We start from the raw sequence: 24,466 nt of genomic DNA, 5'->3' as shown, positions 1-24,466 counted from the left end.
AAAATCAATATGAAATTCACGCCAGGGATGGGTGACCGCTGGCTGGAACTGAACATCTGGATCAGGTAGGAGGAGGAAGAGAGGCAAATTTGTGATAATCACGCGCGACATCATGAAATTATTGGCAAACTGGTTCAAAAAGAGCGTTCTGGGCTGTGAGCCTCTGGGAATAGTGTGTGTGTGTGTGTGGTTGTCCACAAATGTTTGATCAGACTCTTTGGCCGTCCAGCTGTTTGAATTTGCTCTGTTGCTTTTAATTTTTCTATATGTTTTTCCCTCCTAACGGCGAATGTTTCATGTTTTATTCTCTCCCAGGATAAATGTATAACTGTCTGCAGGATTTGGTCCACCAATACGCCGTCTTACTCCAAATCGCACGGGTGGCAGCATTTAATGCTACATATTAAGTGAGAACTTTTGATAAAACGTTACTGTGTCAAACATATTTCTGAAAGAGTGAATATGTAAAGTAGAAGTCAGAGACAGATCTTTATCCTAAATTAAAAGGAGGCTTTTTTTCCCCAGTGGATCACAGACCTGCCTTCCAAAGAACCGACCCTCTCTTGAGTGTTCTACCGGACCCGGAGCTTGGCACAGTGTTCAGAACTTGGTCTGCTTTAGTTTGTCGATGTGAAAGCACAGCTTCAAGGCCGGCCCGAGCTTCAGTCCAAGGTACTTCATGATCATGTCGCTCTTCAGGAGCAGCAAAGCGTTTCCGTCTATCTCCTGGAAGAAGCAGAAGTTTATGTGGAAATCAGTGAGGATCCTTCTGGACTCGCACCGAGAGGCGACGTGCCACAGAAACCACTGTGAGGAAAATAAAAACGGCTACGTAATAACGTTTGTGTGTCAAAACTCCTACTGGGCATAAATGTCTCATACGTTAGTCAAATGGAGGAAATTATTTTCCCTAACCAGGGACCTTTCATTGCATCTTTGCCAACAAATGGAAAATAAAAAAGACAATATATTCATTTTGAGAATCCCAATGTTGACACTTGCACTGAAATTGAATAGTTATTGAAGAAGCAGTCATAAATAAATAGATTCAAGAAATTACCTATCAGTAATCACAATTATACATATTCTTTACTTTAGACTTCGGAAACTGAATTGCTAACAGTGAAAGCAGCAGTCCTGCTGTCTAAGTTACGTTTAGTCTCCGCTGCAGGTGCATGAAGGCAAAACAAAACTAAGCTGGCTGGAACTTTAACGATTAAGCATGGGCGAAACAATTGTGCAACCGAATCCTAAAACAACGCAGTGAGGTTTCTCTTTTGATTCTGATCGGGGTACTTCCTGGTTTGGTGTTTTCTGAGACTGTCTCAGCAGTCGAAAGCTCAAAGGAGCTACCCGCCGTGATGTCATCAGGTGCTGATCAGGGAAAGGGTTCAAAAACTCTAGATGATATATTTTTTCTATGCAAAACTGAAATGAAATAACTGCTTATAATTTTACGATGAAGTCCTTCTACGAAGCTCTTAGTGCAAAAACCCAGATATCTGAGGCTTCATTTCGCTACACGACTGACTCACGTGTTTCCTGAAAATGTCCGCATGAGGGCCCAGAGCCTGGGGATCTGCGTCTCTGATGAACCAAACGACATCGTCCACAGACCATGTGGTCGGGTCCTTATTGGCTGGAGCTTTGGATTCCTGGGATTCTGGAGACGCATTATATCCTCCTGAGAGGAAAGAGTGACGACTTTAACACTTCTAGGGGGGAATGAGGGACTCTGTGAGGACACGTTTGTGTTTGGACCACCTCTCACCTGTCCTGTTGCCATCTGGAAACATGTTGGGGCTGGAGGCCGGCTGCCTGCATATACTGATGGAGCCCGGGCCGCTGGAGAACTGCTGCGAAGAGCGGAACCCGTAGGAGGACTTTGACGAGTAGGACGAGCTTATGGAGCCGAAGGCAGAATCGCCATGGTCGACGGAGTAGCGCTTGACCTCTGGCTGGTCTCCATGATAGTCCTCAGTCACGGATGTCTCCGCTAACGCCAAGACAGAGAGTCATGTCAAGACAGAATCGGTGCGGAGACAGTGTGTCTCGTTTACGACTTCCACTCTTGGAGGCGGATCCAATACCGTCCGAGTGATAGGATCCACCGCTGCGCTGGCTAATGGGCTGATCACTGAAGAGGTTTTCACAGTGCAGACTGCGACAGAGCTTCTTGAGGAAACGGAGCACATAGTCGATGCTGTTCACCACAGGGAGGCTCAAAAGATGCTGCTTCCCGTCAAATGTGGCTGGAAGAGCAAAACGACACGACATTACACTTTATTTCTTAACGAATCCGACCATTAAACCTCTACCAAGCGTATTTCCCCGCCCCCGTCAACCCAATCTCAAATCAAGTAGTAAAAAAAGTCAAGTAAACAAGCAGAGAACAACACCTGGTCGAGGTCTTGGTACAGCACCTGATATTTTTTCTCCTCCGTAGCCTTGTGTGAGGAGAGTGAACACGGTTTTTTGCTGGAAGGCGCTGTCGATGCAGCCCTGGACGGCCTGCTGCAGCACCACGGACGGTCTGTCGGGTCCAAAGTGATCGGGAAGCTGCTGGATCTTCTTCCTGTCCAGGTTGGGGCCGGTGTTGGCCTGCTTGTTGATGTAGATGCAAACTGAAAGGGGAAAATGAAAAACAGAGGAAAGATGACACCTTGGATGTTTTAGGGTTTGTTTGTTTTGTGTTTTTTTTTATTAGTTATGGTGTTTTTGTCTTTTGAGGTTGTGTATGTACAGAACCATGGAAAAGGCACTTTTCACCTTTTGCATTGTTGACAAGTTGCTCGATAAAATCCCAATAAAGAATATTAAGGTTTGTGTTTATAAGCTGACAGAATGCGGGGAAACTTCAAATTGCACGTGTACTTCTTCGAGGTGTCTACCTTCTTTTTTCCGTTACCTGTTAGCACCTGGGCTGTGGCAGAATGGGGAATGGTGGCAGCGTCCTGAGGGATGGAGCTCATGTCAGGCTCAGGTGTGCTGCTGGGTGGAGAAATTGCCAAAGGGGTCATCACCATCCGGGGTTTGAGCTGTAGAAGAGCAGGTTTTAAAATGCGTTCTCGATCAGGCGGCGAGAGGTATAGCGGGACTTCTTTGCGTGTTTTCGCTTTGTCTGCAGCTGAACAAATTCACCCAAATGCTAAGTTCCTGTTTTACACAGGGGCACCACTAGCTAGGAGCCAGTTACCTGTATAAAGGCACGCTGCTGGTCAGCCAGCTAAAAAAAAAGCTGCTACTACGCATCACCTTTTTTTAATGTAACGCTGCCTCTATCACAAATTTGACTTGCTGAGATCATTGTGCAGCTTTAAGCAAAATGCAACCGGCTTCCTGTCAGGTAAAACACTGATTTTCAGATTTTATTGATGTTTTTTTCGGGGGCTTTTTACAATCTGGTACTGACTTATTTGCAAAATCTTTTAACAAACATGTAGTTTCTTTTAGAACAACGAGGTCAAAAAGCAAAATGTTTTCACATGTTTTAAGAAATAAAAGAAGAGCTGATTGTGCCGTTGCTTCTCTATATCTATAGAATCATTTGTCTTCCCACCTTGAAAGCCTTTTGATGGACTTACTCTTACTTTGTGTTTTTTTTTAAACCTCATGTCCCTCTTGAAAATAAAATTGTGGCTCTGAACAAGGCTAACCTGTGTAAATAAAGGAGAAATATATAAAAACAAATATTTATTAATTTCATGACTTGTTTTTATCAGATCCTTTCTGGTTCCCACTTTGTAGTTTCTTAAAGTTGTGTCTGATTCTTAATAGACTCAAAAAAGAGAAGCACAAAGAGATGCATTTTAGATTGGGGGACCTCTATCTGAGTTTAACTTTAAGGTTATTGGACACAAAGTTGTTTTTGGAGTTGTAAAAGATAAATTGTTCAAGCTGGAGGAGGTTTAAAAAAAGATTTACTTGAGCTTCTGTCAATCCGGGATTGCTTTTACTAAAAATAAACATAAATCTTGTCTGTTAAACTGGCTGCAGAGGCTTTGTCTTTTCTCTTATCATTAATAGAGTGATTATTATTTTTGGGTCTTTTGTTCAGTTATTTATTAAGTTGTCATTTAAAAAAAAAAACGAATCCCTTTGTTCACAGTTTTTTCTTTGAATCCAATGTTTAACCTTTCTCTAACTAAAAATGTTGCGGGATTGTGGGATTTAGTAAGAATTATATGACAGGATTGTGATTTTCTTTCATGTGTTGAAAATAAAAATAAAACATATTGAATCGGTTAATGACTGGCTCTGGCTGATAACCAATCAGAGTCAATCAAAGAATATTTTGCAGATTTTAATATCTAGCCGTTGGCTGAACACTGGGGCACTGTGTGTTTTTTTTCCTTTTAACTCATGGAAAAATGAACAAAAATATTCAGAAACACACCAGTCAAATCAGAAATGCACCACAGGCTCTCTGGCCAGCTCCCTGTGTACACGTCCATTTATAAACAACCACCCAGCACAGTCCCAACCCCTCTTTCCTCCCCATCCGGCTGACCTTGAAGCCTGGCTTCCTCCCCCTCTTCTTTGCCACTTTGAGCGGCGGGAGCGACTCTGGGTACCGGCTGGGGAAATCCATCTTAGCCACGCTGCGGAGGGGGGGCCTCCCCCTCTTCCTGCCCGGTATCTTCCCCGGCTGGCTGGGGATGAAGGAGGGAGCCACCGAGGCTGACTGCATGTCACCGTTGTTGTTGCTGCTGCCTGACTTTTGTGCCGCTGCAGCAATTACACTCATCTGGAGCTGCAGACAAAAGAGAAAGGCGTTCAGACCTGCACTTTGGCTTGCACATTGATCCTCCTCTGCTCCTCAGCAGCTGGCGGGTTCTAAGGAGCAGCATTAGCATCCATTAGAAGCAAGGAGGGGATTGCAAAGGGAAACATGGTTTGCAGCAACATATGAACAGTAAAACGCTCTCCCCACCCCACTTAAAGAAGCAGCACTTAGCCGGGCACTGCAACAATTAAACAACACAAAGAGTAGCCATGCATGATCTGTAAGGGAAGACCACCTCCACTCTGCCCTGATAACAACACATAAATAAACCTGATAGGCAAAAGGGGAGGGGGACTATTACCTGCTGTCCTCTACTGCGAAAGCCCAGGAGCAGAAACCTTTTGTTTTATATCCCGCAGGCCTGAGGGTGACAATAAAGCTAAATCCCTCACAAGGCAGGAAAAGCCATCAAGCTTTTTCCGTATGCGGCTTTTCCCCCCCGTCTCCTCTTTGGTGAACACACTGCTGCTGCTACTGCTCGGCGCACAGGCTGCAGACATCTCATTAGACTAATGCATTCAGCACTACCAGAGAGAGGGAGGGAGGATGGGGAGGGAGGGGGTTGAAATTGACTTCACCATGGCTACCCAGCTATGAATTACCATTAAGATGACAGCGTCCAGCCTAGCCTTACAAGAAGAAGGGGAGAAAGAGAAAAAACAGACAAGGAATGTGGCTCATCTTCCCTGCAGCAGCACACATAAACCGCAGACAATAAGCCTGCTGCAAGCACGTCCTACATATCTAATGCTTAGGAGATCAGTCAAAAGATGAGGCAGGTAAACAAAACAAGGATCGATCATCGGCTGCACTCACCATCCAAACAGCTGTGGAGATGTGGAGTATCCCTTCGCTGCGAGCTGGTGCTGGCTTTCCTCCCTGCCTCCACGAGCAGAGCGCCTATATGGAAGCAAGGCGGATTCCACTGTAACACTGTGTGTGTGTGTGTGTGTGTGTGTGTGTACAGCAGACACTGACAGACAGTGAGCGAGTGACAATATGTGTGTGTGTGTGTGCATTAAAGAGACAGGGAGGGAGAGGGGGGGGGGCACCGCTGTTGTCATGACAACAAGCCTGTAAGCCCTGCCGGTTGTCTGCCATGTTTTGTCAGGGACTCTGGCTCGGTGCAGCTGTGGAGGTGCAACCATGCACGGTTTCAGCTTTTCCTGCACCAGAAGACTTTCCTGCTGGTTACGATCCATTATGGATTAAAGGTTCCGGTGGTCTGTTGGGCAATCACTAGTGTGTTGTTTTTTTTAGACGTTTTATGATAAACAAAAGTGTTTCAGCGAGAATGCAAGAAATGTGACCATCTTGGCTAAACAAATGGAATCAGTTAGTGTCTTTTTTTTTGTTATGGATCATAACACAGTGAATGTGTTTTAATAGTTAAAGGTTGTAAAACAAACCAACCTAAGTGTAAGAGCTGTGGAAAAACTGCCAGAAAGAGCTTTCCAAACCTTTTGGTTAATTAAAGTTTGGTAAAGAAATAATCCGAAGAAACTAATAGTCAGCTAAGGCATGTTTAAAGCCAAAACTACCCTTTCAGACAATTAGAAATGCACCAAGAAATCTGCTGGTGACCGGAATCAGAATACTTTTTTCGGTATATTGTGTCAGATGTTAAAGTTCAGCTGTAAGCCTCCACCATCTCAAACCCTTTCCAGTTCATGATTAACGTCACTTCTGGTTAGGTTATGCACATCGGAAATCTTTTGGAAATTTCTCTATTAACCCTACACGTACACACCGGGACTGTTTTTCGCAGTAACGCTGAGCATGCTATCTGCTTTTTAATATATTAGACTTATTAACATATCAGACTAAAGACAATTAAAAAGTCACCCCTGTAATCTTTTTTAATGTTTGGATTGAAATTACACTGAAATTCTGCTTATCTGCAGAGCTGTTTAGCTGTGACTGCTCTCTCTCACACACACACACATACACACACACGGTGTGACTCCTCTGGCCCCAATGTAAATGAGGGCTTATCACAACAGAAAAGCTACTTAAGGCGTTTGCATAGTTACAATAATTAAATAAATAATTTTACAACCTAACTGTAAATCGGAGATTTTTACTCTCAAACCTGAAGTTGGACACCTCTGTTATTTGTTCTGAAATTATTTGGAAGAAAAATGATTAACATCTGCACATTCCATTTACAGATGTGCAAAAAAGTTGTGTAATGGAGTAAAGGAAATATGCTGTAATTCCTTTTTATGCGGTTAAACAGCATTATATCACTATAAACATTTATTGTGTAATTGCAGATATGGTTGTGAATGAGACAAAACTTTTAAATAAATAAAGTTTTGTCAAAAGCTTTGACTTTTGTCATATTTTTTTGTGACACGTTGCCAGAACATTATAGTACCTTTCTTAAACTCAAAACCCCATGGTGGAGCAGTATATTATGTTTTTCCAGCAGAAACTACAACTGTGACAAAATATGTCCCTTTGCAAAATGGATAATGAAGCAACCTGAACGTCATTAGTCAGCGTGTGAATTCAAACACAACCACAATACTAAATACAAAACTACAAAACTGTGTACAAGTGATGAAGTGTACTGTTATTTTACTATGCTAGACAAAGCCACTGACTTTGTCTAGCATTTATATGGCACAAATTTCATTAATGCTAAATGGCCATTGGTCTCAGACACTATATGACTTATATGAGTGACTGAATGACTTATGTTGGTTTTGGGGACAACAATTGTTGATTGATTTCAGTCATTAATTCACTTTAGCCAAATTCACATTATAATAAAATGTAATGTAAAAAACGATTTTAGTAGATGCCTGACCTTTGACTTTTGTGACTTACATAAATGTGAATATTTTAAATGTATATTTCCCTATAACTGTGTCATTCATGACATATTTCTTTCTTAAAATCTAACATTTTCCCTGTGTGACTTAGCTCATATAGTTTGACCTACAAAAGTATCTACACTCTTTGAACAATTTCATATTTTTATACCTTCCAAACACAAATAATAATACAAAGCTTAATCAATTGTATTATTAGCACATTATTGTGAAGTGGAAGAAAAGGGCACGATTTTCAAAACTTTTTCACAAATAAAAATCTGTATTGCTTGCTCTGAAAGCCCCATATAAAATCAAATATATTGTCAAATGTGCATTTCATCAGGATTGAACGTTTGGTGGTTGTAGCGTGATAATAAAAATGTAAATATGTCGCAATATTATTCCCGCGGCACTGGTTCGCTGTCGCCCTCTGCAGGATGTAATGGGAACTCACCACTGTTCCTCTGTTCGGCGCGCTTTTGCCAATAAAGTTTCGCTGTCAACCTTTGACCCCAAGATGTCGGCCTACATGCCGCGGTCTGTGAAGATGTCACCGTCAGCCTTGGCGGGCATAAAGTCCGTTGTTTGCTCTAGAAAGTTTTTAAAATCTCTGACAGAGCTCTGCCGGCGAGGTGAGACGCGTTGGCCGCGGGTTCGGAAATGTTTTAACCTAATTAGTCTTTCTTTTATTGAACAATATGGCTGTGAATGTGTCATTCTCCCTCGTTAACTGCACGTTAGTGTTTTCTCTTTGTTTTTACAAACTAACAGTGACGCTTTTTACCGTCTAAAATTGGCTTGCGTTTACAATTACGGCGGCGGGTTCTGGAGCATTGCTGTGACGGTGAGGAAAAGGAGCTGACCTGCTGGCTTTGTTTCGGTCTGATGTGCGGAAGGTTATTCGGTGACAGCTGGTCAGGCGGCGGCTGCGGCGGCGGAGGAGAGCGGTGTGAGCGCCGCCGGGTTCAGCGGTCCTTTGGATCACTATAATGGGCTGATCCGAGCCGGGAGCCTGCGGCAGGACGAGCACCAGGGAGCGGTGCTGCAGAAGCTGGACGAGCTGCACAGAGCGCTGAGAGGATACTCCAACAGACCCACGTCCATCTTCTCAAGGGTAAACCTGCACGTCCACCGTTTAATGAAAGCCTAAAAATGTTACTTCTTTTTTTATTAGATAAGCGTGGAAGACAATGTCAGTTTATTTTCTGAAGTGTAATAGCCAAATGTGCCAAAAAATGTTTAAACTCTGAGGTAAACATGTATGTCTGGGCAACTAGCAGCTGCTGATTAATGTATTGGCTTTATGAATTTATAATTAAACAAGACATTTGATATTTTTGGTTCTATTGTCTCATTACCTTGTACCGATTCTTGCAGTTAGTCTCCCCCTCCCGTTGATTGTTGTTGGATAGCGTTGTTCTGATTCACTATTTTTGACCCTGTTATGTCCCAATGTTGTGACTTACTCTCTCTATATATTCTCTAGTTATTTATTTATTTATTTATTTATTTTATTTTTTGACAGTCATACCTGATATCATCAAACTAAATCAATTGGATAACTGCTGGAAAAGCAAAACATAAAAATCTCATTTAAAATATTGACTTATAGAAATGGCCGTTTCTCATTTGTCCAGTCAGTTCAGCAATATGTTGGGGTCTCATGATATCTGTGTGAAGTAGAGGCTTAAAAATCACACTGGAATAGGTACTGCTTGATCAACTATTCAATAGTTGATGATCAAACATTCTTTGGACAGATGTTTGATTTATACAATTGGGGTGATGTTGATTTTTTAAAAAAAGTGGCTTTCAAATCTTTTTAATCGGTTAACTTTGAGTAAATCTTTTATTTTAATTCTTTGTTTTCCTCCAGTCACTTCTAAATAATGAAACTTTGTGACAGCAGTGGTGAATTGCTTTACTCAACTGGATGCTTGGCTCTTAAGGCACCAATTTAAAATGGAAAAAGGAGTGATTTTATTGCCTCCCTAATTTTTTAATTAAACATTCTCATTAGATTTTGGATTCTTTTTCCACTAGTTTCCAAATTGATAAAGTGATACATCTTAATGTATCAGCATGGTAAATAGCACAGCAAAACACACTGAACAGCACAAGGAGAGGACATGTTTACTGGGTCACTCACCGAATCAGAACAACAAATCAAACACTGTTTAAAGGGAACATCTTAGAGGTACATCACCAAAATTCAGTGTCACAGAGAATTGGACAATTATGATCAAGTTATAAATATTGGAAACTCTTGGTTTGGTGCTCTAATCCTGTAATTAACTTAAAACACCTGCGATGGTTTCCTGAGCCTCTAAATGGTCTCAGTGTGGGTCGGTAGGCGACACAGTCATGGGGCAGACTGCTGACCAGACAGGTGTACAGAAGACAGGAGGGTAAGCTGCAAAGGTCATTGCTAAAGAAGGTGGTTGTTCACAGAATTCTGTATCCAAAGATATCCTAAACCACAGATCATCTGCTGCCCTGTCTGCTGTGTTTTCTGAAGTCTACAGTCGACACAAGCATCTATCAGGAAACTTTAATCCTTCTCCTGACATGCTATATAGAGCTGCTGATTTCTTTTTCCAACAAGATGTGGTATCTGCCCACACCGCCAAAGGTACCAAAAGCTGGTTCACTGTATCGCCTCTGTGCCACGCTGCATTGACGCAGTAATTCATGCAAAAGGATCCCAGACCAAGCATTGAGCACAAAGAAATCAACTTTTCAGAAGTTTAACATTTATTTTAAAATTATCTGTTTTTATTGAACTTATGGAAGATAAAAATTTTCTGTGACACAGAATTTTGTGTTTTCATTGTCTGCAATTCATAAAAGTCCAAATGGCTGGAAATAAAAGCTTGAAATATTTCTCTCTGTGCGAAAAGATTCTAGATATGTTTTTCACTTCTGAAATGGGTGACAAAAATATTGAACTCGGATTATAATACAATTTTTAGCTGTACCTGTATATGCCTCAGGTACAGCAGTGTGGACTGAAACAGAAACATTTTTTGCAGGTGTAAAATATGGCGGTCCAAAAAGTGGTTTTGTAACAGCAGAGCCACTTATAGTTGCATAGAAATACACAAATGGTTAGTAGACATATACAGTCATTTATAAATAGCTACCAACAATTTGGGCACATTTTTGGAACCCCATACGAAGAAACCAGTTTTTGATCACAAGGTACCCCTGCATTCATAATTTTAATCACAGTAGCGACTATAATGTCCTTTGTTTTCTATTTTAATAACCTGTTTACACATTTACCTTCTTTGTTTTGCCATTTTCCATATAGATTATTTTAGTTGTATATGTAGGTAATCACATAAAATGCTACAATTTAGAGAACTACGTGTGGTGCAAAGTTGAAAAAGGTGTTCTTATAATTCTGCATTCCTGGTATCCATGAACTTCAAATGAAGGTCTTAGAAACGTTAAAATACCGTCAGCTCATATAGCGCCATATTGTGAGGTATTTAAAAAAAAAATACTGTTATATTACTATATAATATGAGTCAGTATATTTAAACCCACGAATGCTTTTTTTGTTATTGCCATACGCTGCCCAGTGTCAGACACATTGATAGCATCCCTAGTAAAGATGTGAAAAAAAAAATCCTTAAAGTTATTATTTTATCGTATTTCAACCTTTTAGATGAAATACGATAATCCTTTTTTTTTTTTTTAGGAAAACATCCTACCTACAATTTAAGTACATTTATTCAAATAGGGGAGAAAATCAGACGTTAAGCAATTATTGCTTTTGACAAAACCACCACCAGCGAGGCAGTTGGTGACATCCCTAACAGTCCTTTTAAAATCAATGTATCAGAATTTTTTATTTAATTTTTTTTATTTATACTTTACCTTCTTAATTGGATTTCTAGGCATTGTTGATTATTAATCCAAGACTTTCTGGCCTTCGGGGTATAAATATGACATGGACCTAAACGGGGATGGACAAAGCTTTAACAGCAGAGGAACCAACAACTGTGTCGACAGTGATTTTGCTTAAAGGAAATAATTCTTTGCATTGGATTTTTTTCCCACACCAAATACATGCGCTCAAACTAAAGGTTAGATTTTTCTCAAACGTATTTCCCATTCAAGATCTTAGTTTTAAAAATGAAACCTGGCCTTGCCAATTGAATTTTTTCTTTACATTTAATCTGTTCACAAAATTTTTCTTACTAAAAATAGCAACTGCCGTGTATATATATATATATATATATATATATATATATATATATATATATATATATATATATATATATATATATATATATATATATATATATATATATAATTTTGATGTAATATTCACATCTTAAATGTCTTGTTTTTAATATATGAATGTATATATGTATGCATGTATGTAATATGTGTGTATGTATGTAATATCTTTCTAAATTGAACTTAAAAATCCTGTTGCTGACATTTGTTTGACGTTTGTTTTTGTGTTCTCTAGTTTTTCAGTAAACCGAAGCCTCCAAAAGGCTGCTACATCTATGGCGACGTTGGTAAGAGAACTGAAGCACGAGGCCCGATCATCCGGATTTGATGCGCTTTATTTATTCATTCGACTCTAACTGTTACGTTTTTGTTTCAGGCACGGGGAAAACTATGGTGATGGACATGTTTTATTCATATGTGGAAACAGAAAGAAAAAAGAGGGTTCATTTCCACGGTTTTATGTTGGACGTGCATAAAAGTGAGTTCAGCTCCTGGTGCAGCAGTGCGTTAGGGGTCCTGTCTTTGGGGGTTTTAGTGTGGTCCACAGGGCTGTGGGATGCTGCAGAATAATTCATGAATCAGCTCAGGATACGTCAAGAACAAATACATTCTCCTCCTCCATCAGGAGACATTTTCAAAAACCACACAAGGATGTTTCTCTTTTCCCAACTTTTAAAGAGCGTCTAGTTCAGCTGCGTCGGCGCTTCTGATTGGTCAGATCTTATTCACCAAACCTCGCTGCTTCCTTTCAGGAATCCATCGGCTGAAACAGAGCATGCCCAAAAGGAAAGCAGGGAAAATGGCCAAATCTTATGACCCCATCGCTCCAGTTGCCGAGGAGATCAGCGAGGAGGCCTGTCTGCTGTGCTTTGATGAGTTTCAGGTACGTTAAAGGGCCTTTTGAAGGAAGCAGAACCCCCAAACGTTTAGTGTCTGAAGCACATGACCTCAACGGGATTATTCCATCGCCGTTTAAACGGTTGATTTATCACCAACTCTCATTCCAGGTTACAGATATAGCAGACGCCATGATTCTAAAGCAGCTTTTTGAAAATCTGTTTCTGAAAGGCGTGGTAGTCGTGGCGACGTCTAACCGTCCACCTCAAGGTAATTAGAGATGAAATAAAAAATTGTTCTAAAGTTATTTCATTTTTTTTTTTTTCAAAATGACTAAGATGGTAACATAAACAGATCTGGTATCTTCACTCTCTTTTATTCAATGAATTGTTTTAAACATTTATTGTGTGGTATCACTATAATATGACTCTATGTTGTGTGTCAGCACATTTACTGGCACCCCTGATAAAGATATGTGGGGGTAAAAAACTTAAATAGCCCGTTAATAAACCTTAAAAAATCCTCTTTATTTATTACAGCCACAACATTTCACGATGACCATCTTAGAGAACCTTAACCTTATAGAAGCAATAAGCTAAATTTCATTATTTTACATACAAAAAAAATTAAAAATAGTGATGTGAAGAACTAAAGGTAATATTTCACATGGACTATGGTACGGTATGTTCTCTCTTCTCCAGTCTCTTGTTTACATAGCTACAGACAGTGTTCAAGTACCACCTAGAGGTGAAATATTGCTCATTTCTCCTTTAAATTTAAGTATATATATATATATATATATATATATATATATATATATATATATATATATATATATATATATATATATATATATATATATTCACAGGGTAAACAAAGTCTCTGTTTAAAAATTATTGTTTTTAACAAAATCACTAGTGACACATCTATTGGTTCAGACTGTTGAGCAATAAACTGGACTCTGCATCACACATGCACAGAACTGAACTTTATGGCCATGTCGCATCATTATTTTGCACTGCCAACGTTGCTGAACTTTTATAATCAATTTAAATTTAAAAGTACACAACTGAACATTTACTGCATTTCTGCACCATTATTATTTTGCACTGCCAACATTGGACTTTTCAATGAATGCCTTTTTGCACCACTATTTTTGCATTATAAACATTGTGGAACATTGTTCTGCACACTTTTTTTAAAAACTGTTTTTCTCCTGCACTGTACATTCTTATCACTGCTGCACTTTATATTGTAATATTTTATTTCAGTTGCATTCTCATTACATTGTCGTAACCTGTAGGCAACAAAATTTTGTCTTGAATGCACTCTGTACATACAAAATGACAATAAAGTTTGTCTAAGTCCTTCAGACAGCCCCCTTTTGCCAGCAGCACAGCACTTAGCTCCTCTGAATAAGGTTACAGCCTCCAGAGGGAAGCATCTCTTCTGCTCATCCCTTTAGAGTATCTTTAGATTTGCGGTCTACTGAATACTTTCACGTGCTTTGGATTATTTAGCTGAAAGACCCCATAATGACAGATTTTCAGGTTATTTATAAAAGGTTTCTGGTATTTCGGAGATTTCAAAGATTCCCAGGACCTTTGGACAACAAAGCAGGCCCACAGCATCATGGATCCTTCACTGTAACTGGGCAGGAGGTGCTTTTCAACAGAAGTTCAGAGCAAATCTTATCAATTTAGAAAAAATGCTTCAGCTGCATACATTTTAAGCCGATTGATTGGAGTACCACTAACAAGCAATTTTGTTTAAAAAAATTATTTATTTATGTAATATGTAATGTGAGCTACAGCTAATATTTTAAATACCTTTACTTTCCATCAGATTTGTATAAAAATGGACTGCAGAGAGTCAACTTTGTGCCTTTTATTGCAGTGTTGCAGGTAAGTACTGTAATAAAACCTTAAATCGTGTTTCTGCTGCATGCAGAAGTCCCTTTAAACGTAAAAAAAATAAAATAAAAAACTCTTTCCCCACCTGCAGAAGCATTGCCAAACTCTTCGCCTCGATTCAGGGATCGACTACCGCAAACAGAACAGACCTTCTGCTGGGAAACTTTACTTTCTGTAAGTCTCGCCTGAATCAAACCAGGAAGGAGGAAGAAGCGCTGCTTTTTTAAATAATTATTTTCATTGTGTGTAGCTCCAGTGAACCGGATGCAGAGGCAACGCTGGATAAGATGTTCGACGAGCTGGCTTTCAAACAGAACGACAGTGAGTGAGCATTTAACGAGCGTCCTGCTGAACTCTGTCGCCTGCTATACAGCCCGGCTAAAGCTTATTTTTCCTTTAAATGTTTAGTAACGCGACCGCGACTTCTAAATGTTCACAACCGGAAAGTGCGTCTGAACAAAGCGTGCGGGACCATAGCAGACTGTACGTTTGAGGAGCTGTGTGACAGGGTGAGTCTGTGTTTTTATGCCCTCACTGACGCTAGATTGTTTGTCCTGACATGTATCCATGAACACAGCACGCCCCTTCCATTTCTCACATTTTGTCAGGTTACTGCCATGTTAATCTATGTTTTGGGGGATTTTATAGACCAAAACAAAGGAGTGCATAGTTGTGAAGGGGAAAGAAAATTGTATCTTTTTAGGCAAAATAAAAAATAAACACGTTTCATGTGTTTATATCACAGCTTTTCCTGGAATTACAGCTTTTAGTGTCTATCTACCACATCTGCACATCTACAGATTAAATGTTTTAACCATTTTTTCGTCTTAAGTTTGCTCAATCTCAGGCAGTTTGGATGGAGAAAGCCTTGTCACTGATTCTCAATTGGATTTAGGTCTGGACTTTGACTGGGCCATTCTTACACATCAATGTGCTTTGATGTAAATCGTCCCATTGTACCTCTGGCTGATTGTTTAGGGCAGTTTTCCTGCTGGAAGATGAACGTTTTTTTTCCAGATGTGTTTTAGCTCCATCTATCTCCCCATGCACTCTGAGCAGCTAACCTGTCGCCACATGTTTCACAGTGAGGATGGTGCGCTGAGGATGATGTGCAGGGCTGATCTTCCTCCACACACAGTGTTTTGCATGTTGGTCAAAAAGTTCAGTTTTGGTTTCAGCAGCGTTTTGGTCATGCATGGTCTTTCACCTTCACCTCAAAGATGGGGGGGGGGGGCGTAATGTGAGAAATAAAAGTATAAAAGGTGTGAATACCTCTAATTTTTTAATGTAAATTAGCATTTGTTTAGTTTTACTTCATATAAATCATTTAATGGAGGGACGTCAGTCAATCGAAACTGTTCTTGTTTGTATAAAGTGTTTGAAGTGACTTAGACTTAGACAACTTTATTTGTCATTTTGTATGCACAGAGTGCGTACATAACGAAATTTCGTTGCATACAGATTTGTAAATTGCAGTAAAAGTTAGATTACAGTTTTAGGTGCAGCAGAGATTTAAAAGTAGACATAGATTTAAAATACACTATAAAAACAATTGAAATGTAAACAATGTAAACCACTGAATGTGCAGAATTGGGTTGTGCAAGGGCATTTGTGCAAGGATGCTTTTAAGGACTAAGAGTTCGGTAGCATTTATAATGCTAGATGGAGGTGCAATGATGCAAAGTGTGCAAATATGCAAATGTTGTGCAGAGTTTATGGGTTGTAGTTCAGCCATTCAGCAGCAGTTCATCAGTCTGATGGCAGCAGGGAAAAAGCTTTTGCAGACTGAATCATAAGAAGAAAAGTTGCACCTCAACCAAATCCCAATCAAAACATTGCTTTCTGTTAATTGTTCAGGGCTAGAATCTGATTTGATTCTAAACACGATAATAAGTCAGAACAAGTCCATGCAGTATTTTGACACGTATAAAATCTCTCTTTCAGCCTTTAGGGGCTAGTGACTACCTGGAAATATCCCGGCTGTTTGACACGCTCTTTATCCGCAACATTCCTCTGCTGACGCTCAACAAGAAAACTCAAGCCAGGCGGCTCATAACGCTCGTGGACGCCCTCTACGACCATAAGGTACGCCGCGGTCGTTGTTTGGCCCTCTTAACCTTAAGAGTGAGACGTAAGCATCGAGTCTTCCCCTGGCTCAGGTGCGGGTGGTGATCCTTGCAGAACGCCCGCTGGAGGATATTTTTGTACATGATGGGGATCACAGTCACGACGAGAGCCACATTCTGATGGACGACCTGGGGCTGAAAAGGGTGAGAACTGGAACCGCTGTTTTTACAGTAAAACTGCTTTTTTTTTTGTTTTTTTCATTCATAGTCTGTGCTGTCAGTACAAAACATCAGTAATTACAGAGGCCGTCACTCAGCTGAGCTTAAACCCATCATGTGATCTGTAAAACCACTGCAACATGTACTTCAGAGTCTTCAGGGACAGTTTGTAGCCTTTTCAACAAAGCTGCACCTTTCTCCTAAATTTAGATGGAAATTAATAAACTGTCATGTGTAGAAATTAGGAGACCCTATGATGGTTTGTAAATATTTTTTTAAATAGTTTAAAATTCTGAAGAAGATTTGCCCTGTTTGAACCTCCTGAGTGTGGTGTGCTCCTGACTGAAGAGAGTGTGAACAACATGGTGAGATCCAATGAGCTGTCTGAGACCCTCAGAGAGACGATTGTAGCAGCTTATCAGTTTAAAGAGGTCTCAAAACAACAAAGATGTTGGCAAATAGATTTAAAAACAGCTTTTTTCACAAAGCTGTGAAGGCAATCGTCCCCTGCTGAAAATCACATAAACACCCTGCTTCCACAGGCTCTTAATATTAAACCGTCTCTTATATACCAATGCTTATTTGCAAACTTTTTAGCTTTTTGCTTACGATTTCTTTAGCTGTTTGTACATTCATGCATATTGCACAGTTGTTGTTTTTATTAGATGGTTCTTTTTGAATTGACTGCTTTTTATCTTTCTTTTTAACTTGAACGTTTCAATTTTATCAGATGCTAATGACTATTTGCTCACTTTGACCGTCTCGGGGAGTGTTTGTCTGGGACATTCATGCAAATTACATAGTCTCTTACATCGTGTTTAATCTGAATATGCGTTATTATCTATCAATAATTGCATTTCCGCTTTTGGTAGGTCTTTCTCTTCTGCTGCACAGGTTAACTTTAAATTTAGCTTTTTTCATTATCGGATTTTACTTTTTTTTTTTTTTTTTACGTGTCTCCTCAAGGAATTCTCATTCTTTGTTTTTCCACGGACGCATTTAATTTGTGTCTGTGTGTTATATATATGCATCCTAACCCATTGTCTTATCAAAATTTCATTATGGTTACATAAAGATAATAAAGATTCTTGATTCTAACAAGAAGTTTTCAAAACCCATAAAATGCCATCATGGGACCCACTGCAGGCCAGCACTACTGTTGATATGGGAGTGCATGCTTCTAAAATCAGAAAGAAAGCAGATGTTTAATTTTTATTTGCAATGAGGAAACCTTTGCTCTCTAAACATGAAGCCCAGACTGAAGTTTGCCAGAGAGAACTTGGATAAAGATTAGGATTTCTGGAATAATGTTCTATGGAGAGATGAGTCTAACTCTGTTATCTGGAGACCAGAATAGAAGGAAATATTGGGCAAAAATTAAATACAGCATTCCAGACAAAGAACCTTATATCGACTGTGACTCACGGTGGTGGAAGTGTCATGGTTTGGAGACAACCCTCGGCCGGCTCGCCATGCTGCAATCCACCAGGAATCCCACTCTGTTTTATTACGTACCGGAGGAAAACGTTAGACCACCTTTAAATAACATTTGAGGTGAAGCACAACAGGGCCCTGCAACGTGACGACGACCCAAAACCTGCCATTAAAGCCACTAAAGACAGGCTGACAACTAGGACGGTTAGAGGTTTAAGTGCAATTAAATCACTTTCTTTTCCACAGCCAGAACAAAAATTAAATTAGACATTGATGTGTGAACATTTCTTGACAAACAACTGAATATTTCGTGAAAACGTCCTAATTTTGTCACCTGGCTACATTTTTAGTGCTTTATATTTAAGTCAGATTATCAATGTTAGTGGAAATTTTACCTGGTATTTTGCCACCGTCTTCTTGTCCAATCCAGATAGGAGATCCATCTCTGAATATCTCTCTAATCTCATCATTCACAGTCAAAGACTGCTTCCCTTTTCATATTTAAAGAGTTTTTAGCTCCTAAAATTAAAATTATGCTGTAATTGTTAATCAATGCCAAAATCCACAGTGTGGACTGAATATCACCAAAACTTGAAGTATTTCCCACTGATATTTTATGGTGGATGGATTTCATTAAAGCATTGCCTGTTAGCATAAAGCCTTTCTGTTTCAGTAAATGTGACCTTTTTCTCTGCGACAGGAAGAGGCCAGCAGTCTGTCCATCTTCAGCGGGGAGGAGGAGAGGTTTGCCTTTCAAAGGACCGTTTCTCGCCTCACAGAGATGCAGACAGAAGACTATTGGCTGGAGGGGGACAGAAGCTTAAAAGCGAAGGTGTAACAAGTGGGAGAAGTGGGACATGCTGGCTACTCCATGAACTACACTCATATATGCCAAAAACACTACATTACTCCAGCACAAAGCCAGGGGGACTGTTTTAACAGTGTTTGTGCAAATGTACATTCTATATTTATTAGTATCTGAAAACGTTTTACCATTTAAATGCTAATTTGCACTTTGACGATAATTTGAAGATGAACTTTGGGGTGTTGTATTGTTTTTAATCCAATTGTTATATAATAAGCCAAGTTTTTAATTTTCTGTTTGGGAAAAAGAGGAAAATAAAACCAACATGGACACTTTATAGAATACTATACAATACTTTACTGGAGGTTGATGGTCCATTTTACTCTGCTCTAAGTATTTTGTTGAGATGATTATCTTAATTAACATTAAATCAATGAAAACAGGAATGACTTTTTGAGATACGAGATGATTTTTATTGGTGCTGCTTGGGAAATGTTTGCTGTAGACGGATCAGTCCAGTGTGCGTTGATCAGCTTTGATTTTTACTGAAGGAAAGATAATATAAACGTATCTACGCTAAATCTCCATTTTATTGGTATTTGCGAGGCGACATACTTTAATTTCCATTATTTTTATACTATTCATACCCCTTCTTGACATATTGTCACGTTACATCCACAGGCCTCCATGTAGTTTACTGGGATTCTCTAGATAGACCAACACCAAGTAGTGCATATTTGTGAAGTGGAAGGAAAGGGATACATGGTTGACTAGTACATTTTTAAGTCTCGCAGCAGGTTTTCTTCCAGTAACGGCCTGTATTTACAGTAATATTTATCCTTCCACCAACTCTGAACAGCTTCCCTATTGCTCCTAAAGAAAAGTGTCCCCATCGTCTAATGCTGCTGCCACCATGGTTTGATTTTGATTAAGGGTAAAGAAAGTTAGGTTTATGCTAAACAGTGTTTTGCATGAAAAAGTTCAACTTTAGGGTCATCTGAACTGAGAACCATTTTTACCAGTTTGTTTCCCTCACATCGCTTGGGTCCAACTTTATAAGGAGCTTCCTGTTTGTAGCTTTCTAAAGTTTCTTCTTGCCATTCTTCAATAAAGGAAAGATTTGGGGAGCGCACAACTGATAGTTGTCCTATGTTCAGATTCTTCTGCTTGAGCCGTGGATCTCTGGCGCTCCCCTAGAGTAACCATGGGCCCCTCTACTGTTTTTTTTTAATTAAAACAATTAATCACTTTTCATACATTCAAGTGTAGCAAAAAAGCTTTAGAAGTTAAACTTAGACTAAATTGCTGGAGACAAACACCATGATGATAAAATCAAGTAAACAGATGGATAAAACAATAATTATTGCTGATGAAACAAAAAGGAATCAAAGGTGAGAGAAATCAATCAGTTATAGACAATGAAGAACTGAGGAAATGCACTTGTGTAGATTAGATTGAAAAGGAACCACTTGAGATAAAGGTGAAGTGATTAGCTTATTAAAAAAAACACTGAAGTTAGGTGTGAATAAAATAGAGGTTGTTAGGATTAAAACAAAATAATCTACAAGAGATTAAAAAATAGCTTTAATCTTCAACTAAAAACCAGACTGAATACACTCATCTTTAGTTTGCTTTTAAATGACCCGTACCGACCTGTCTGTTTTGGTGAATAGCCATCCCTTGTTGGGTTTTCAGTTGAGTTGTGCAATACTCTACATTTTCCAATGGATTGAACGTCTTTAAAACTGCCTCCCTGACCTGTCTGCTGTGTCCCTTGGTCCTCACAATGCTGCTTGTTGGCAGATGTTCTTTAACAAACCTCTGAGGCCTTCACAGAACATCTGGAATCATACGGTGATGATATTACATACCCATGCACTCAGCATCATCCATCTTGTTTCATACAATTTGTGAAATGTGTAGTTATTTTTATTTCTTAATTTAAATTATCTTAAATTCTTAATGCCTTATAAGTTTTATTCCCATCTTTGAAACAAACTTCTGATAAAATGTGAGCTTTTTTTCCCCCCGCAGAGGTAACACTTGGTTGGTTGACATTTAATTGCCTACATGTCGGCATTAATAGTGATACGTAAGAGCTTCTGAAAACAAAAGGCTGCAGTGTGTGGGAAGTGAAAGTGAGACAACACTTAAGAATTTAATTTCCTGTACAGTGTTTGTTTGGTGCAAACAGATGGCTTTTGTCCTTAAACTGAAGCGTTTCATTGGTATTAATTGATATAACCCCCTCCCCACTCAAAAAATTAATAAGGAAAACATCAGTAAATATTGAGAACTTTGAAAAATTCTAAATAAAAATGTTTAAATATCACATATGCCAAATTGTTCCCCAGACCTGATGGGACGGGATTAGACTTTACTGATATTCAAAACATCTACAAGCAAAGTAAGTTCTCAAAAAAGTGTTTTGTGAATGTCCCCAATGCTAACTTTTTTTTTAGAGTTATGGCAAGGGAAGAGTGTTGTTTGGGGGAGCTGGTGCTCATGATGCAAAAATAGCACTTCACTGTGCAAACATGGCGGAGGCAGTGTCGTAGAGTGGGTGTTTATGGCAGCCAAAGGTCCTGCAGTATCTGATGCAGGTTTCACTGATGATGTGAATACCACTGCATCTACTACTAAGAAATAGTAATAAGACAGCTCTAGATACTGGTGATTTTCTCACACTTCACCTGCATTGCCTACTGCCGGTGGTCAGAGGGCCAGGTGGCGCCGATATATGTCAGCCTCTATCAGTCTGCCCCAAGGCAGCTGTGGCTACAAACACAGCTCACCACCGTCAGGGTGTGAATGTGTGTGTGAATGACTGTGTAAAGTGAATTGGGGTCGTTGGACTTAATAAAGCGCTATACAAGTACAAGCCATTTATATTGGAGCCTGATCGGGGTTTTGGTAATCTCGTACAAAACCTCTCTTACAGTAAGTAATCCAGCCAGTTCAGAACAAGAAGGAATGACCCAGTCAATCGGAGATATTCAAAGTCTGCAATGTTTTTCAGGCAGGGGGAAAAAAGTTAGCCTCGTGAGACCATCCTGATCTCGCGAGGTTTCAAGGTTTCACTCGCAGATCAGTCTGGCTACTCTCCGTTAAAGAAAATTTGGAGCCGTTCACCAAACAAACGTCCAATCAGCGTTGGCTTTGAGGCGGGTTGAGGTGTGACGCAACGGGAAGCGCGTCAGTTCAGTCTAAACAACATGGCGGCTTCAGCCGATGAAACTAGCGTTAGCGCGGCTATCGAGCAAGTTTTATCGGAATTACAGAGTATTTCTCTGCTGAGCTAACGAGCCTTTACCTGCAGCAGCAAGAGTAGCTTGGCTTGTGGTTGTGTTTTCGTCGTCGCTCGTAACAGAGCGACGACGAATCTGATTGGTTTATTTGGCCCGTCTATCACCAACATAGGCCAATCAGCTAACCAGTATTTTCGCCCCTTCCCAAAATTACTTCAACGGAAGGTTTCCAGATGGATATGCGGAGCAAATCTATCTGGCGGAGTCAGGTAAGAAAAAAGTTGCCTTCTGTCACATTTTGTTTTAGCTGGTCTGTTCAGAATGACACCCACGTTGCAAACATCTTGGGGTGGTAAGAGGTGGTAAAAATCAACGTTAATTAGTAGATCTCCTTCTTTTCTGGAGTAGGGCAGACCAAAACTTCTGTTTTCACACAGTTGAGCTCAAGTCGGTTAGACGACTTATCCATGTTATGTTATCCATTCAGCTGACAAGTGATTGTGTGTGTGGGGACGGGGGGGGGGGGGGGGGGGGGGGCTTGGTAGAGGTTTTGGCAGAGAGATACAGATGTATGGTGCCAGCATAGACATAAAGGCCAAGACCCTGGGGGCAGACCAAAGGGAAGCATGTAGATGGTAAACAGAAGGGGTCTGAGAAGTGAGCCTTGAGGTTCACCATGGTTAACCGGGGGAGAGGCACTTTGTTAACCTTTCATGGTGACAATCAGTTGAAGAGGCAGTAATAAACCAGCAGATCTGTGCCCTATTGAGACCAATGTGTCTGGAGAGCCAGGACAGGAAGATGTGTGAGAAAAACTTAATTATTTAGAAGTTATGCTCAGTTTGCGTCAAGGGACATAACTTTCTATGTTTAGTGATGACAAATAAGGATTCAGAACATGCATAAAAATTGTTAAAAGGCCTTTTGAGGCAGATGGATCCAATGCTGCTGCCTCGATACACGGCTTTGAAGAGGGAAGAAACACTCGCACTGTCCGCCACAGACATGCAGGAGATTACGCAATGTCTCGCTGCAAGCACTGAAGGATCTACCCTTCCTCTAGAAGTACAATCTGCTCTCTCCTATTTTTGTAACCGGCTTCAGCATTTTACTCATCAGATCTGTTGTTCGGGTACCCCGATACTTGCTGTCCACTTCTTCTCCAGGGACGGATACAGAGTACTTCTTTGGCCTCTGCTAAATTTGACAAATCAACTCTGGACTTATTCTTTTTCCCTGAATTATTCCCTCTATGCAGACTGACATAGAGGTAATTGATGCTGCTGAGGTGTTAATGAAGCCCAGGTTACTGGCTTCTCTACCCTGCTGCCTCATCTTGCTTCTCAGCTAAGGGAAGCTTAAATGCTCTAAAATTTTCCTGTAGATGGCTTTATCAACTTTGGACTTGATAAAACCAGATGGACCAACACCAACAGGTGTCACAACCCCCCAGATTATCACTAACTGTACGATCTTCACACTAAAATCTGAAGCAACCTGGATTCTGAGTCTCTCTCTGCCTACAAATTCCAGGACCTTTAAATTAGATGCAAAGTGTGCTTTTATCTGAGACGTCTTTAGACTACGGAGCAACAGTCCAGACATTTTTGTCTGTAGCCACATGGACTGAGACCGCTGCAGCCCATGTCTTGGATGTGTCTGTGTGTGTTGCCGACTCCGGCTGCAGCTCTTACATGATCGCTTCACAATTCTCTCAAGGCAGTCAATCATGTTGCTGGTGCACCTTGTTTACCACACTTTTCCCTCCACTTAACTTTCCATTAAAACACTCTGAGCAGCCAGGCTCTTTAGCAATGACCCTGTGAGCCTTTCATTCCTCATGGTTACATGTTTACATTTTGGGTCGCCGTGGGATGCAAGCTATATTCATCAAAATTAAAAATGGGGAATACTCTTTGTTTAATGAATCTTTGTATTACGAGTTGAACTTTTTGAATTCATTTACTGAAATAATGTTTTGATTGGTTGGAAATTCATTTCAGAGCTTCTGTGTCTTTTCTGAACATCGGGACACGGAGATTATTTAACAAGGTTTTTATGTTCACAGAAATGAGTTTAAGATCT

General features: G+C 40.0%; 2 protein-coding genes across 4 annotated transcripts; one reads left to right on the top strand and one right to left on the bottom strand.

The window, feature by feature from the left end:
- Positions 1-8,536, bottom strand: LOC105932385 (sex comb on midleg-like protein 4). 3 transcript variants are annotated; one of them, XM_021321024.2, is made up of 9 exons: positions 8,472-8,536; positions 5,603-5,686; positions 4,511-4,753; positions 2,909-3,038; positions 2,400-2,624; positions 2,091-2,252; positions 1,772-1,996; positions 1,536-1,684; positions 1-726 (listed from the first exon to the last, which is right to left on the bottom strand). In XM_021321024.2, the coding sequence occupies exons 2-9, from the start codon at positions 5,603-5,605 to the stop codon at positions 601-603; spliced, it is 1,263 nt and encodes a 420-aa protein (XP_021176699.2). In that variant the 5' UTR covers positions 5,606-5,686; positions 8,472-8,536; the 3' UTR covers positions 1-600. The 3 variants fall into 3 exon arrangements, with proteins under 3 accessions (XP_021176699.2, XP_012726971.2, XP_021176700.2); XM_012871517.3 differs by lacking the exon at positions 8,472-8,536 and having other exon boundaries at positions 2,424-2,624; positions 5,603-5,747; XM_021321025.2 differs by lacking the exons at positions 5,603-5,686; positions 8,472-8,536 and adding an exon at positions 5,088-5,283.
- On the top strand, positions 8,097-20,270 carry afg1la (AFG1 like ATPase a). Its single transcript, XM_036150448.1, has 13 exons — positions 8,097-8,240; positions 8,505-8,722; positions 12,095-12,146; positions 12,236-12,337; positions 12,612-12,742; positions 12,867-12,966; positions 14,542-14,600; positions 14,701-14,783; positions 14,860-14,930; positions 15,018-15,118; positions 16,554-16,694; positions 16,769-16,879; positions 19,029-20,270. Exons 1-13 carry the CDS (start codon positions 8,126-8,128, stop codon positions 19,164-19,166), a joined length of 1,422 nt encoding a protein of 473 aa, XP_036006341.1. The 5' UTR covers positions 8,097-8,125; the 3' UTR covers positions 19,167-20,270.
- Positions 20,271-24,466: the final 4,196 nt, after the last annotated feature.

Source organism: Fundulus heteroclitus, chromosome 19 (genome assembly GCF_011125445.2).
Source record: "Fundulus heteroclitus isolate FHET01 chromosome 19, MU-UCD_Fhet_4.1, whole genome shotgun sequence".
In the NCBI taxonomy this organism is placed as follows: domain Eukaryota; kingdom Metazoa; phylum Chordata; class Actinopteri; order Cyprinodontiformes; family Fundulidae; genus Fundulus; species Fundulus heteroclitus.
Note: the sequence above shows the minus strand (reverse complement) of the source record. Positions and strands in the feature narration are given on the sequence as shown.

Excerpts from the sequence above, each read along its gene's own strand:
- LOC105932385 (XM_021321024.2), bottom strand. Across the intron at positions 2,625-2,908 it reads CACAGCCCAGGTGCTAACAG|TTTGCATCTACATCAACAAG; the intron begins GTAACGGAAAAA and ends TTCCCCTTTCAG. Across the intron at positions 727-1,535 it reads CGGACATTTTCAGGAAACAC|GAGATAGACGGAAACGCTTT; the intron begins GTGAGTCAGTCG and ends TGCTTCTTCCAG.
- afg1la (XM_036150448.1), top strand. The coding sequence starts at position 8,126 with ATGTCGGCCTACATGCCGCGGTCTGTGAAGATGTCACCGTCAGCCTTG. Across the intron at positions 8,241-8,504 it reads GACAGAGCTCTGCCGGCGAG|GTTATTCGGTGACAGCTGGT; the intron begins GTGAGACGCGTT and ends GATGTGCGGAAG. Across the intron at positions 16,695-16,768 it reads ACGCCCTCTACGACCATAAG|GTGCGGGTGGTGATCCTTGC; the intron begins GTACGCCGCGGT and ends CCCCTGGCTCAG.